Here is a 15123-nt window from a genome sequence, read left to right on the forward strand (position 1 = left end):
GAGCAAACCAAGCCGAAAATACAGGTAACCCTTTGCAAACAGAAGTATTGTACCTAAAAAAGAAACTGTACTTTTGTTTAATAAAGCTGTAATCTATCTCCCCTTGCAAGAATAACATTTTATAGCAACCTGTGGGATCTCATCAGTGCTCTAAAGCTTACCACTGTATTATTAATTGTCTCCGAACCAAGTTGCTACAGTGCAAAGCTAATATAGTATATAACTGTTTGCTGAGCGTACTCTGCGGTGTGTCCTGGTGGTGCTGGTTCCGTACGGCCGCTACCAGGCTGTTTCCAGGCCTGGCCAGCAGGGACGCCCCTCGATTCCGAGACACATCCGACGCCTGCCAATCACAGCAATCAAAATCAGACTCTGAGAGCAACACAGCTGTCAGGGGGATGGGGCTTTGAACTCCAGGGAATTACTGCAATTTGGACAGCTTCAACCGAATGTTGTCAGGCACAAATAACACAGACTTACAAAGACTGCACAATATTTTCTTTTGAAATGAGCACTCCCAACATTCTCTATCTATTTTTTTTTTAACAAACCATACAGGTATTTAAACATCCTATGTATACGTCAAAACATATGCTACACATACTAATATATATTTTTCAAATCACAGACATTGCAGTGTGTCTCATGTAACTGATGAGGAGGAGCTGCTTTGGGTATGCACATTTTTGGGAAATGGGAGGGACTGGAGTCTTCATTGATTTATTGAACACTTCCCTGAAGTTGCTCCTCTCACAGCCCCGGTAAGCCAAGGACTGTCCAATACAAGCGTGTTTTTCCAATGCACCTGGCACTGTGTTACACTCTCAAATGCAACTTTATTGGATTGGTTTAACCTACTCCAAAGGATTCAGCATATTTAATATTTAATGCTTGTCCAATGTGACAGAAAAATCAGCTCATTATCAATCCCAGTGGGCAGTGTTTCCCTGGCTTTAGTGAAGGTAGTTACCGGGCATGCTCAGTGGCAGAAAGACAAGGCAGTTACTGGGCATGCTTGGTGACAGAGAGGGACAGGGCAGTTACTGAGCATGCTCAGTGAGAGAGAGGGACAGGGCAGTTACCGAGCATGCTCAGTGACAACACGGCAGTTACTGGTCATGCTCAGTGAGTTTCACTGCACAGGTCCTCACCTCTCCTGCACTGTAGCTGCGCAGCCGTTGCAGGTGCTGCCGGTGGGTCAGGTGGTTGGGCAGACGGCCGTTCCGCAGCGGGATCCGGGGGTCGATGAAGGTGGTCGCTCTGTTGTTATGGTCCACAAAGAATGACTGGAACAAAAACACACAACAACCAATCAACACACTGTGAATCACAATGGAGCACTCTCATAACAGAAATACTAGGCTCTAACAATTTCCACAAAAATATTTGAGTTAATGTTCTGTGAACCATTCTGGCTGAAAATATATTTCAGTTCAGAGTACACAGTTCTACAGTATGACCTTAAAAACAAAAAATGGAGTTTCTGTCAGAGTATCAGTGTTAGATAGTCAGAGTGCCAGCATTAGAGTCAGAGTATCAGTGTTAGAGTGTCAGAGTTGCTAAATATCCCTGTTAGAGAGTCAGTGTCAATGTTAGAGTGTCAGAGTGCCAGCGCTGCACTGTTGACCTGATGAGGAAGCCTACCTTCCCCTGTGGGTCAGTTTTGATCTCCCAGCCTCGCGGCAGCTCCAGGTGTGTGTCGGCAAACTTGTTGAGGAAGGTGACCAGGTCGCGGTTGTGCTGATAGCGCTCAAAGTTGCGTGCATCACGGCGTATTTTCAGGATCATGTGTTTCAGACAGGTGCTGTTGGTGAACATCCTATAGGCACCCTAGGGTGGAGCCAGACAGGAGACCAGCAGCATGTAGCACAGGTTAGGCAACAACATTCCAGTACTACTGAACCAGTAAAAAACCACACTTCTGTAAATTACTAACAAAAAGGCCTTTGGCTTGTAACATCTTAAATCCCTTGGAAACCGTATCCATTATGAATGTACCTTAGGTTTAGATTCTGTCACACGACCCAAAAAGGGCTGAATGAACGAAGGTTCGCACTGCATTTGATCTTTGCATATGCAGCGGGCATTCTCCACAACACAATGTAACTGTAATTTTGCCATCGTCAAAAAGCCTGACAACTAGTATTCCTGACACACTGACACCCACGGTCTCGCTGAGGAAGACATTTCTTTCCCTTCTTATTGTGACACGTTGCTGCGGAGCGATGCATTCCTTTTAGGGTCCCTCCCTCAGGGCTACTCAGTTTGTAGGACTAGACACCATCTTAAAGGCGTGTGAAGTAGATGAGGACACAACTCTATTTATAGATAATCTGTCAGTCTCAGACACAGGCCTGTAGATCAACATCTGCCGCTGGCCGTGGAAGACGACTGAGGGTTCAGGGCTGATACCCAGAGACTACGACAGGGTAACCCCCTGAAAAAAGAAATGTGCAGACACCTCCCAGAGCTCTGTGTGGAACTGCAAGTGACAGCTTGACTACTGCACGCTGTATGATACAGAAATGCTCACTCATTTAATTAATGAAGGAACAAACTTAATGGAGCATAGAGCAAAACAGTGACATCTGGGCTTCTTGGGGGGTTCAAACACGCCTCACTGCTCTCGGGGCCCTTTTGGTTCATCAGGTGCCTGTTAGTTGCTCGGGTGATGTAACTGCACTAGCACCTATCCTCCCACTGGTGCCCGCTTCACTGTGGCGCGCTGTGTGACTTGAATTATGATGAACAGCCATTGGCTGTGTGTGAGCGTATCAGAGGATTGTTAGTGTCTTGCTTCAACCCTCTTACATGACTGCAACATTTGCTACAAGGAGACAAATCTAATGGAAAAACAGCGATTCCAAAACAGGGCTGCAAAAAGTGGGCAAAGACATGAACAAGAGTGACAGTGACAACCACAGTCCACAATCACTATCACTCCTTCTTTAACTTCCACTGACCATGGCTGGCTATGTAGACAGTATACTGTACAAACAGGTTTTTTGTCATGTCTAATGAGGTGGCAAAGACCAGGCTCGCGGTCAGTAGACGTGGCTCGAATGTGGGGTTTACTCACATAGTTGGCATGGAGTATGGTGAAGAACTCTGGGTGGGTGATAAATTTGACCGCTGGGCACTGCAGCAACTGAGCGATCTTCTGACCATTCGATGGGGATGCTGGGCTTTCTCTTCTCAACTCTGAACACAACCACAACCAAGGACAGTACACATCTTGACTGTGGAGCATAATACTGCAACATCCATTAGCAATTCAAATATATCCGAGATCAGACCATTACACTAAGAGTTGGAAACGTTCCGCTTTGACGGTAAAACAAAGATGTCATAAATCAGACAGTCCGATGTGAGATCAGACAGCAAATTGTCAAAACAAAGAAAAAATGCAACTGCTGAACTAGCTAGCTAGTTATGTATAATGATTAAGGCAGAGACATAAATCATAAGCTAAGTAGCTTAGGGCTAGTTAGACTAGTTAGCTATTTAGCCTACACCTATGTGTGTGTGCGTGTGTGTGTGTGTGTATATGGGCGGCAGTGTAGCATAGTGGTTAAGGAGCAGGACTCATAACCGAAAAGGTTGCCGGTTCAATCCCCGCTGGGACACTGCTGCTGTACCCTTGGGCAAGGTACCTAACCCACAGTTGCCTCAGTAAATATCCAGCTGTATAAATGGATAACATTGTAAAACAACTGTAACCTATGTAAGTCGCTTTGGATAAAAGCGTCTGCCAAATGAATAAATGTAAATGTATATCTTTATGTGAGAATATGAGTGTGTGTGTGTATGTGAGAGAGAGAATATGAGTGTGTATTTGAGAATATGAGTGTGTGTGTGAGAATATTAGCGTGTGTGAGAACATGGGCATATGTTTACCATTCGTCTGTGGAGGAGAGTCAGTATCATCACTGCCCAGCCGCTCGGTTCTCCGAGCCCCGCCCTCATCCTCAGTCCTCTCGGGGGCCATGGTCCTCTGGATGGTCTGGTACCTGCAGGGCGACAGGCTCACAGAACTTAATCTTCCACCACAGTCCTCTTTATAGTCCAACATCAAAACCGCAATGCTACCCAAACCCTGTGGTACCTCCACTGCTACTTCTTCATCCAGATCACGCCTCACCTCAATCCATCACTGTCATGTTTTTGGTTATTATTTTATTCTTTTTTCCATCCTCTAGGTGGCAACGGAGAGCAGATTTTATCCTGTTTGTTGGGCTCAGGGCTCAATGCTACTACAGTATATCATTTCTGACACCCAACAGAGATTTCACGCAGTGGTGCAATAACACAGTCCATGTCCTGGGGGCCCACTGTGTGCACTGGCTCTTGGTTCATTCTTCTGCTAGATTAATTAGGCTTCATTCAACTGTTAATTGGACTGCCCTGTGCTGGCTAGAGGCAGATGGGCTCTCCCTTTGAGCTGGGTTCTGCTCAAGGCTTCTTCCTTTCAGTCAGGGAGTTTTTCCTTGCCACTGTTGCCTTAGTCTTGCCTTTGGGGGTTCAGGCCCAAGATGTCTGTAAAGCTGCTTTACAAAACATGTCCTTTACGAAATGTGTGACACAGATAAAATTGAACTGAACTGAATTAATTAATAAATTAGGCTTCACTGAGCTGTTAATTGATAAATGATCCGGATCTGGCTTCTCCTCAAAGCCATGTCTCTTCTGAAATAACTGTACTGGAGGCGTTTTATTTAGAAAAAAAGTGAAAGGCATTTCTTTTAATGTCTGTCTCTAAAAAGAATGAAGAATGGTTGCTCCAATAATCAGGCTTAATCAGTTGCTGACTGAATTCTTCAAGGCAATTATAATGAATAATTTGAACAATAAAATCTTCATTAAGTTGAACACTAACCTTTGTCAAACAAATGGTCGGAGAAAAAAAGCACAAATAGAAATACCTTCACTCTCATCTTTTTTTATTACCATGTCTTACAATACCTTTATTTCACAAATGTTTTCCAGCAAATAACAAACAACTGTCAGGGGATAGCAAATCCAGATCATTTCAGAGTGAAATCAGACCTGATTAATCAAGCACAGAATTCACATTCACAGTGGGTTGCCAGTGTTAGACCAGGGTTAGAAAAGGCTGCGCTTTGCTCTTTTCAGACTAAACTCACTGAGAGACTCTTAGACCCTGCTCCCTCCAAAGACTCCCCCCCTCACAGTCCCCGTCCCCGTCCCGAGCCCCTGACCCCACCTGCGGTTCAGCTGCTCCATCTGCTGCACCGAGCCGGACCTCCGGATGCCGTCGGGCGTGGCTGCGGAGGTGGGCCGCTGCCAGGTGGTGGTGCGATTGACGTGGTCCACGTAGAAGACGCGGCCATGGCTGTCGATGCGAGCCTCCCAGTCTGCAAACACACGAGACAAAGGAGAACAGTGGGCCGAAACCCCAGTGAACCACGCCTTCATCTTCAGGGAGAGGTCAATGTCTCTCTCTGCACTGTAGCCTTTCATGGATTCATCGGATGTAATTGCATTAGTCACCTGTTTGCTGGGCTTATGTATTTACCCAGGGTTACTTACATAGAGGTCCTTGTATCCCGGCATTGCTTACTCAGTCGGATATTTGCTGAACTAGTTCAGTTTGCATACCTTGCACAATCATGAATCAATTTGAATGTTAGAATGATTCTAACCAGAAACTTTTCAATGTACAAGTAACCTGACTACAATACCACACCACACTGCTACATATATTACTGGGTAAACAGACCGGTCCATAATGGAAACATGCAATAAATGCACACAACAACAGCGACAAGGAGGAACAACAAGAGCAAAACTACTAAAAGAGTGTTCAATAGCTCTAGAGTGGTTAGAGTGGTTCACACAGTAACTATGCTTGTTTCAGCTGCAGGCTGAGCCCTACAGCTAGGGTTTGGATCCGGCTCATTTGCCAACAGCGCCCGGGAGACCATGTTGATGGAACAAATCAGTTTCGCTCCACCAGGAATAGGTGCGGGTAGGTCGGCCAGGGTCCCCTCTTTGCTCCACCCTCAGCACCCTGGGACTTGCGTGGGCACCTGTGAGTCCCTCAGATAGCATCAGGAGGATGTGTGCATCCTTTGGCAGCATTTGATCCACTGTGGGACTTGTAGTGTGAAAACTAGGTAGGTGTGCATTCCTATGCCAGTTCAGTGGTTCCCACAGCAGTGGTAACAAGGCAGTTAATTAAAAAATGTAATGCGAACGAATTCAAGCTGGGTCCATGGATTTGGCCATGAGTAGAGATAGATTTCTGCCCTAATGGGCTAGACACTGCCACTTGGTGCTATCACAATAAGAACCAGCCGGGCAATCATGCACCTGGAAGAGGCTCATGTGTTGAAAGCGAGGAAGGCATGACGAACGCATACTACATTTCTATAACTGAAATGAAAAGAGTCCTTGTTGTGATGGCCCTGCTGATCAGTACTGTTAGAGTGGCTGTAGTGAGACTGCAGGAAAGATCATGCTGTGGCACAAGGCAGTACAAATAGCTCCTCCATTTTGCCTCCAGAATGTGCTGCCATTAAACCCGATGCACTCAACAGCACATTGATTCCGCATCCACTTCCTTTTTCACATTATGGGCGAAGAATTTATCCCTGCTGTTTTCTGATGCTGCCTTTTATTCTGGCAACACCTGTTATGACACGATTATCAAGCCAACTGCAAACATCTGGCCAGCCCCAGTGACAGGCCAAATGGCCTCGTCACCGAAAAAATGAATAAATAAATAAATTAGTCAACGTGGAAGTGATGTAGTTCAGTGATGCGGTTCAGAAGACCACAATGCAGAACCTTCATTAACAGGGCCAGATGTTCAAGTCTTCAACATTACATAAACTGTCACTGATCTTTAATCTTTTTTCTGTTCCGAACACCCTGACTGACATGCAGTAGCTACACGCCTCACTTAAACACCGCAAAGTACTGGAGTGTGTGGAAAACACGCTGAAGTGCTCATGACGCCATTTCAGCCCTGACGGCAGCCCCTCTCAGCGGAGGAGGATGGGAGCTGACAGAGCTCCAGCAGGGATCACCCCCCTCGGATGGGTTCACAGTCTATTTTCGGCTCTCTGACCAGATGCCTGATACAGAGCGTCCCACAAATCTCAGCGGGAGGGAACGCCGATGTGACTTTGCTCTGTCATTATTTAGGAGCGTGGGGAGAAGGTAAAGGTCCTTCTTATTTTTAATTACACTTCATTATTTACTGGCCTGGCAGGCGCGCTTGCACAAGGTGACTTGCATAACCCAATTGTTAGCTTATTATAAATTAATTAGCCATTAATTAAGTATTAAAACAGCTGGATATTGACTAGAGCAATTCAGTTCAAGTATCGTCACCATAGGGTACAATTGCACTCTCCAGCCTGGAAACTGAATCCACACACTTTATAAATTCAGTTGGGCAGAACTTCGTGTTCTAATTCTAAATTATAAGTGGTACACCAGACTACACCCAGTTCCTCTCCACTCCACCCCTGTCCCCATGGAAATGAGGGCCTGGACCAACATAATCACCAGGAAAATAATTTAACCAGGACATTACTAATTGCTTGAATGCTTGAAAGAAAAAATAAAGATAAATAAAAGCAATATATCAAAATAAATTATGCATGTGCACTGTTTTCAATATATGTAATTTTTTACAACATGTTCAACACCAAATGTACATATATTATCATGACATTCCTTATTTATTTGCAAATAACTCTTTGGGGACTGTAACATATTTCAACACGAGTTATGTTTTGTTATGGCTTGCAATGGAGAGATGGAGACATAGCTGGGAGATACAGGATATGGTCAAACACAATGGAGACAGCAAGCTATCCAACGAAGACATGACACCAAACACCGGGCCCCTCGTGGGGTCGTGGCACAGACGAAGTGGCAGTTGGGGACGGTGGGAGGGGGAACCGAGGCACACACAGTGGGGAGGGGTGCATCCCTGAGCGGGCGTGGGCGCGGGGACGACGCGGGTGACGCTTACTTGGCGGCAGCGGTTCGTCGACGGTTGGGTAATGGTGAGGGTGGGGTCGCAAAGCAGGAGGCTGGCTGACCAGTTGGCTGCGTGGAGAGGGACAGTCGCCTATAGAGATGACAGCACAATGAGCGTGAGCCCGCGGAGATAGCAGTTAAAAAAATTTCAAAAATGGGAATTCAAACCAGTTCAAATGTCAAACTAAGAAAAGCAAATGGGAGGATTTCACCCATTTGTGTCTTGCTTTCCTTTCCTGAATTCCAGAGAGCAGATAGTTGCTCATTTACCCTCCCTTGGAGAGTCGGCCAGTCGATTTATTAGTCAGCAGATTAATTTAGCCACTGTACAACCTTATCGGCTCACAGCTGATACATTAGTCAGCATGTTGACTGCCTCTGCTGGACGCACAATGTGTGACTGGCACACCATGATCCCATTTCCATTCCCAGAATTCTCCACCCTGAGCTGGCCAAAAGTCAATCTGCTCATCTCCTCTTCACAGGGAGCTAGCCATATGATGCTGTGCTCTGTAACACAGCTGAGCGTTTAAATGTCTGCTATACACTGCCCCTAATGGTCAGCGCTGAGAACTTTTCTGCGTTTGGATCTCCGCTGCAATAGTTCCGCCAGTCTGTTTTTACTAAGAGTTTTTGGTTGCCAGGTGTTCCCTATGATGCTTGCCAGTGTTTTCTTTTTGGGTTGTAACTTTCTTTCTCACCGTTTCTTTCTCTCTCTCCCCCTCCCTCTACCTCTCTTTCTCTATCACTCTTTGCAACAGAGAAAATATTTTTTTAAATAGCTTGTTTACTTCCTCTCATGTTAACACTTGTTTCCTGTTGAAATGAAGATGTGAGACAACCACATCAGACTACAATGTACACCGTAAACCAATTCATTTTCGTGAACAGTATATCTGATGCACATGTAGAGAAAACCATCCAAGCACTGCTATATCATTTCAACCAAGTGTTTTTCACAACTCTTGAGGATCAAAACATTAAATGGCCACATAGACAGATTCATAATTCTTAGTTATTGTGAAGTGTTCTGAGTTGAAGAAAACAGAAAATAACTTTTGATGTAACATCACTGCACCACAGAACATAATAGCCCTACACTGCTGGCGAAAGGAGAAGTCTGATCAAGCTAAATCTGGCTCACAGTGTCGGACTCGGTAATGAAACAATTAAAAAAAGCTTTCATTTCTGCCCACCTTGCTTAACCTCAAGACTTGCTGAGGTGCGTGAGAATGATACTTTATGCTCTGGGCCTCGAGCCAGTACTGCATATTGACAGTTGTGTCCAGTGCGGTTCTTGCTGACTGTTTTATCTGGCCCATGTTCAGAGTTCAGTTCACAATACAGAAATCAAACAAACTACCAAGAACCAGGGCAATGCATCCCGTTATTGATGTTATTGATGTTCACTTTGTTGTTTCTGTTATGATGTAATACTACATTAAAATTATCTATTTCCACAACACTTTTATTCCACAGTGCATAACTGACTTTTTTACATTATTCATTCTATCACTGCTGAATATTCACTAATGTGGTAAACAATCCTAGACTCTGAATAATATATCAAGTTCCCTAACAATTAAACTGCCTCAATCAAATGAGCCAGATCATGTATGCCACCACTGCAAATATACCAGCTTCTGATCATTTTATTTGATGCATGCTAACTCTTGTCTTAGCCTAGCAGGCCAGAAATACGTCATGATTCGGATGAGTTACCTGAACTGACATCAGAGGTGTTGCGAAAAGGTGATGGTGATGACACATATATTTCCTGCACTCTAGCAAGAAGATTAATTAGGGTTCAGTGTGTTATTTATTCACTTTCCTTAAATGGTCAGAGGGTTGCAAGGATTCAATTAGCACACAGTGACAGCTCTTGATAATAAGTCTACAGGGAGCCAAAGTAGTCCTGTTACCTCTGACTAACTGGCTGCCAGACCTGCTATTAGTAATGATGGCCACAGCCTGCTTGGCCATTTATTTTGATTATAATCTGCTGAAGTAATGGAATGATTTAAGTTCTACTCTACTTTCATCTGCATGTCATACATTTTTACTGCACTAAAAAGAACATGCACCGTAATGGTAATGATAATGCACAAGAAAAAGCCAGAGAAAAGGCAGAAAAAAGTCATTTTAGAAAATCAACTGGCAAAAGCCTGTAATGAGTTATGAAGAGAAAGCTGCATGTGAATTGTACTGTAATGATGATGGCTTTAGATTTTCAGTGCATCAGTGCAGTGAGGTATTAGCAGCTGTGGTTCTGGCCTGTTGGTTTGTGTTTGGGTCCTGATCTGGCTGCTTACCCACAGTGCTGCTGGGCCCTGGTGCCGCCAGCTCCGTGCACTCTATCCCCTCCCGCCACCGGGCCATGCCGTCGCCATCCTCCCGGGCCTCTGGGCTCTGGGCCAAATCCGGCGCCGACTCGAAGGCACTGTTCTCCTCCTCTTCCTCCTCCTCCTCTTCCTCATCCTCTTGTGAGGAGAAGACGGTGCTCTCCGACATGCGGGTGCTGTCCACCGAGGAGAAGCGGAGGTGGCCGCAGAAGCGGGAGGCGGAGCCCAGGCAGGAGGCGTCGCAGCCCCCCTCCACATTGGCCCCCGGGCCGCCGGCCCCGCCCTCGCTCTCCAGCAGGCGGGACAGGTCGGCCAGGCGCTCAATGGACAGGCTGCGGGGCAGAGTCCTCCTGCGGCAGGGGCCGGGGCTCTGAGGGCCGTCGGGCTCTGCCGGCTCTTCCCCCAGCTCCTCCCCCGGCTCTTCCCCCTCCTCGCCCACCGCCTCCACACTGGGCTTCTCGGGGTCAGGGGCAGAGTCGGGGGCGGGGTCCTGGCCGAGCTGGGCGGACGGCAGGCTGTGCAGCAGGTGGTGGATGCGGATGTAGTGGGAGCGCGGCGTCTCGGGCTCGCCACACGCCGAGGCGATCACCGTCTCCAGCTCCGACACGGGCAGCGAACACGGCCGGCTCTTGCGCTTGGGGTTGAGCCTGAGGCGCGGGGACGGGCCGCCCTGGTCCCCTTCCCTGTCCCCGTCCCGCTGCTGCTGGGGCTCTCCCGCGGCCGCCTCATTCTCCTCGTCGTGCTCACTGCTAGCACCCTCAGGAGAGCATAATGTGCTCCCCTCCTCTCCCATGCCCGGTTCTGTAGACCACTGGTCATGTGACTCAGGCCCTGGACCAGAGGAGACCCCCTCTTTGTGTTCCTCCTGGGCTCCCTCCACCCCCTTGTCTCCTTGACTCAGCTCCATCTGTGGCACACCTTCTGGAAGGCTACCGGCCAGTGTGTCCATGGAGACCCCATTACTAAGCAAGTCCGGGCCCTCAGGCAAATTGGTGGGCAGCTCCAGGGCCTCCGACTCATTCATGGGCAGGCCCGGAGCCTCACGCTTAACAAGGGGTAGCTCCGGGGCCTCGAGCTCGTTTGCCGGCTGCTCCAGGGACTCGGGCAAATTGATGGACGGCTCCAGGGCTTCGACCTCATCCACGGGCAGCTCCGGGGCCTCGCCCGCAATGCTGTCTGCGTCCTCCGCTGCGCTCTCACACGCTGGCCCTGCGGCCGCGCCCTGCGTGCTGAGCGAGGCGTCCTCGTCGTCTGCCGGGAGGAGGGGGGGAGGGGGAGGAGAGGGAAAGGGATCAGAGGCGGAGCGCCGGGGCCGCATTGCAGTGAGTCACCCCGTATTGACTCGGCGTGACACAGGCAGCCTGCCACGGCCTTCATTACTCAGACCCACACTTAGCCTGTCCACACACACAGCGCTGCTACCCATTTAACCTGCTGCCTCTGCATTACATTTACATTGCACGCATTTAGCAGACACTCTTATCCAGAGACTTCCATCCCAATAGAACATAAGCATATCCATTCAGTTTAAACAAGCAACAGTGTCAGACCAGGCTAACAACACTCCCAGACCAGTGAGTGTGAGCGTAACACTATTCAAGCCCACTATTCAAGACTGCAGCCTTTATTCTAGCTATTCTACCTACCTACTCCTCACAGGCTTTGTTTATCAGAACCTGAGAAAGGGTTCGAGACTGAATGGCCCCGTTCATTTGCCTGTCTCCATTCACAACTGAAACTGTGGGCTTTCACATTTCTCATTTATTGTGGTATAATGGTGAACGCGACCATGGAAAGTAGCTGCTTTTAGTCACAACAGCAGTACATTAGGCCTGCTTTGGATTGAACTTTACAGTAGATTTGGTGAAAAGTGGAACTGGTGCATTTGAATGAGTCAGTATAGAGATGCGTGTCTGTTTGCTGTCGGGTGTGAAATGACTGCGGCGACCGTTACCGGGGTGGATGGAGGATGTGATCTCGAATCGGAACTGCAGCTGCCCGCTCACGTGTTCCGTCGGCAGCCTGCGGCCTAGCGAGTAACTGACCACACGGTCCCTGGGGAGAGAAAGGAGGGGGGAGGGGGGAGGGGGGAGGGCCGTCAGAGAGACGACTTCAACGCTGGTACAGATCTCAGGTCAGCACTGCATCACCTCAAGCCCTCGGTGAAATCTGATGCACTCTATCTTTCCTCTTGCAGCACTTTGATTGTGTTTTCTCTCAGCCATAAAGCGCACATTTAACAACAGCAGCGATCCATAAAACAAGTTTTGATGACTAATTTTAGCGCTGCTTTTCCACTTGTGGCTCATTCGCTGTTTTACTGCCTGCTCTGCAAAGCATCTTACGAGCCGCTCCAGATAAGAACACATTAGTCATAATGCCACAATTTCCAATCAGATGCCACTCTAGCAAAAGTAAGTGACTCCATTTATTAGTTGTATGTTGTAGAACACAAGCACAATTGACATCAATATAACAAATGGCCAGCAGTACTGTGTGCATGAAGGGACCTGTACATTTTCTGGAAACCAACAGTCATTAAGGAATCTTAGGGCAGGTGATGATGTCACCCAGTGAGGTACCCAATGGCGTGCTTCTCCAGCAGCCTCTGCACCGGCATGGACAGCTTGCCCAGGAAGCGCTTGATGATTGGCCGGCTCTTGGCAAACTTATCCTTCACCTCGATCTCCAGCACGTCAGTGGGCAGGGACACAAAGTTGAAGCGCTAGAGAGTAGAAAGGCATTATTATTCTTATGAATAATATCCATTTTATAACAGCACTGTCTCCATTTTTCAGATCACAATATTGAAAAGAAAGTGTCAACACAACGTTCTACTACTACATGTCATCATAACACACAAAATTTCATTTCTCACACAATATAATCAGGTAATTTGTCTACTTCTCTACAACCTACAAAGAAGATACAAGAGCAGAGCAGCTGTTCACAGTTTATATCAGTATATGATACTGCTCTGTCTAGCAGTGTTTTTACATGGTGATAACTCTGTCTGTTTGGCAGGATTCATTACATGATGATAACTGTCTCTTTGGCAGGATTCGTTACACAAAGATAACTCTGTTTGGCAGGATTCATTACATGATGATAACTCTCCGTCCGTTTGGCTGGATTCGTTGCACAAAGATAACTCTGTCTGTTTGGCAGGATTCATTACATGATGATAACTCTGTCCGTTTGGCAGAATTCAGTGAGCAGGAGTTGGCGTTGCTGTCCAAGGTTCTGAAAGGGCCAGACGACTCACAGCTAAGAAGTGTCCAAAGCTCTTATTATGACTCCTTGTGCTCTAACCACTTAGTTCTACACCCTTTCAGTTGTGTATAGAACAACACAATCGCATGGTCTACAGAATAAATCACATTGCAGAACCCTTCAATACTGCTACAACAGTGATTTACATTACTGATGACTTCTGGATGATTGTTTTGCTCTGTAATGACCAATGTTGCAGTGCATACAGACAGATACACAGTGACAAATTACAACTGAAAGATAGACAACAGGACTCATTTACATGCACATAGTGGTCAAAACAATTTAATACCACAATCTGTACAGAGAGCTGTGAAAAATGAATCCTGTCAGAAAACAGTAATATTTGTCATGAAAATTGCAAATAGGACATATGATGCATAAAACAACATATTAAATAGATTATGTAAATTAGGTTAGTGTGAAGGAGAGGCTTAACCATATCTCCCTTGAACTTAATTGTTGTCAGTCATTGTTAATTGTGTGTATCTGATGGTGATTTGTAAGGGAACAGCCTATTGGGTAACGAGCCACACTTTACTGATTGAGGCCTGATTAAATATAGGTGTGGCTGGGGAGCAGGGAAAGCCTCACTGCGTCCCTGCTGCTGGTGCATAGGCTGGTCCTTTGTTTTGTTATTTGGTTTTAATATAAATTATTGCTTGTTTCAAACTTTTGTTCTTTTTGGGCTTGTTAATGAGAGAAGTGTCGGCCAGCTTCTCAACAGTTAGGTCAGGTGAATTAAAACCCAAGATTAACATACACCTAAGTGAAAGGCTCCAGCATTCTGGAAAAAAAACAGTCCACACAGCTTCCAATTGACTGTGGACCTGCCACAGCCTGTCAGTCATTAGTCTAATAAAACACTCAGCTTTATTACTTAGTTTTACTGAAGCTCAGTGCTACGACTGTAAGCCTGCTGTTTCCAAGCCCACTCGTTACACTGTGAACATCAAACCACTCGTAGAGAAATCACCTTCCATCTGCTGATTTCTTCCGTGTCTCCTCCTCCTCCCCTCATCAGTAAATTCAATCAGTGCGGCTGATGCAATTTGCACTCAGCAATATGTTCTCAGCACCCTGCAGCTTCTTCGTTACCAAGACTGTTGTAATTGAAAATGACAGCTATTTCCCCTTTAAAACACCAGCAATATTATACACTAATCTACGAGCTTAATAAACCCATTAAGTGCGATAATTTCTTACAGCAGTTAATGTCACTGGTAAAGGGTGAATTCGATGTTGTTGTTTAAATAACTAAGGCTAAATAAAGACTCCTCGGTGCTTAATATGCGATTGTTCTGTCCTGTCAGCTGAATGGTTGACAAAAATAGGTTTACCCTTGAATAAACTGCTGCTATTATCATAATGGTGGAGGCGGGGGTGACAAACCTGTTCAGGGTGTTCAGAAACCTTGCTTAAAATAAAACAGTGCTGTTCCTGTAAAGTCGCACGCATCTGTTTTAGCAGGTGTCTCTCTCGAGCACTGTAT

General features: G+C 46.5%; 1 protein-coding gene across 1 annotated transcript in view; it reads right to left on the minus strand.

The window, feature by feature from the left end:
• The window catches only part of LOC118771239 (E3 ubiquitin-protein ligase HECW1-like), a 48179-nt gene that overhangs the window by 13591 nt on the left and 19465 nt on the right, over positions 1 to 15123 (minus strand). The window contains exons 7-16 of the mRNA XM_036519173.1: positions 12941 to 13083; positions 12313 to 12413; positions 10329 to 11609; positions 8009 to 8107; positions 5225 to 5375; positions 3898 to 4010; positions 3080 to 3201; positions 1645 to 1830; positions 1152 to 1286; positions 241 to 343 (exon numbers count right to left, since the gene is read on the minus strand). Coding sequence (XP_036375066.1) covers positions 241 to 343; positions 1152 to 1286; positions 1645 to 1830; positions 3080 to 3201; positions 3898 to 4010; positions 5225 to 5375; positions 8009 to 8107; positions 10329 to 11609; positions 12313 to 12413; positions 12941 to 13083 — 2434 coding nt within the window. The remainder of the gene's footprint in view (positions 1 to 240; positions 344 to 1151; positions 1287 to 1644; positions 1831 to 3079; positions 3202 to 3897; positions 4011 to 5224; positions 5376 to 8008; positions 8108 to 10328; positions 11610 to 12312; positions 12414 to 12940; positions 13084 to 15123) is intronic.

The sequence above is a fragment of the Megalops cyprinoides genome, chromosome 24 (assembly GCF_013368585.1).
Source record: "Megalops cyprinoides isolate fMegCyp1 chromosome 24, fMegCyp1.pri, whole genome shotgun sequence".
Lineage (NCBI taxonomy): Eukaryota > Metazoa > Chordata > Actinopteri > Elopiformes > Megalopidae > Megalops > Megalops cyprinoides.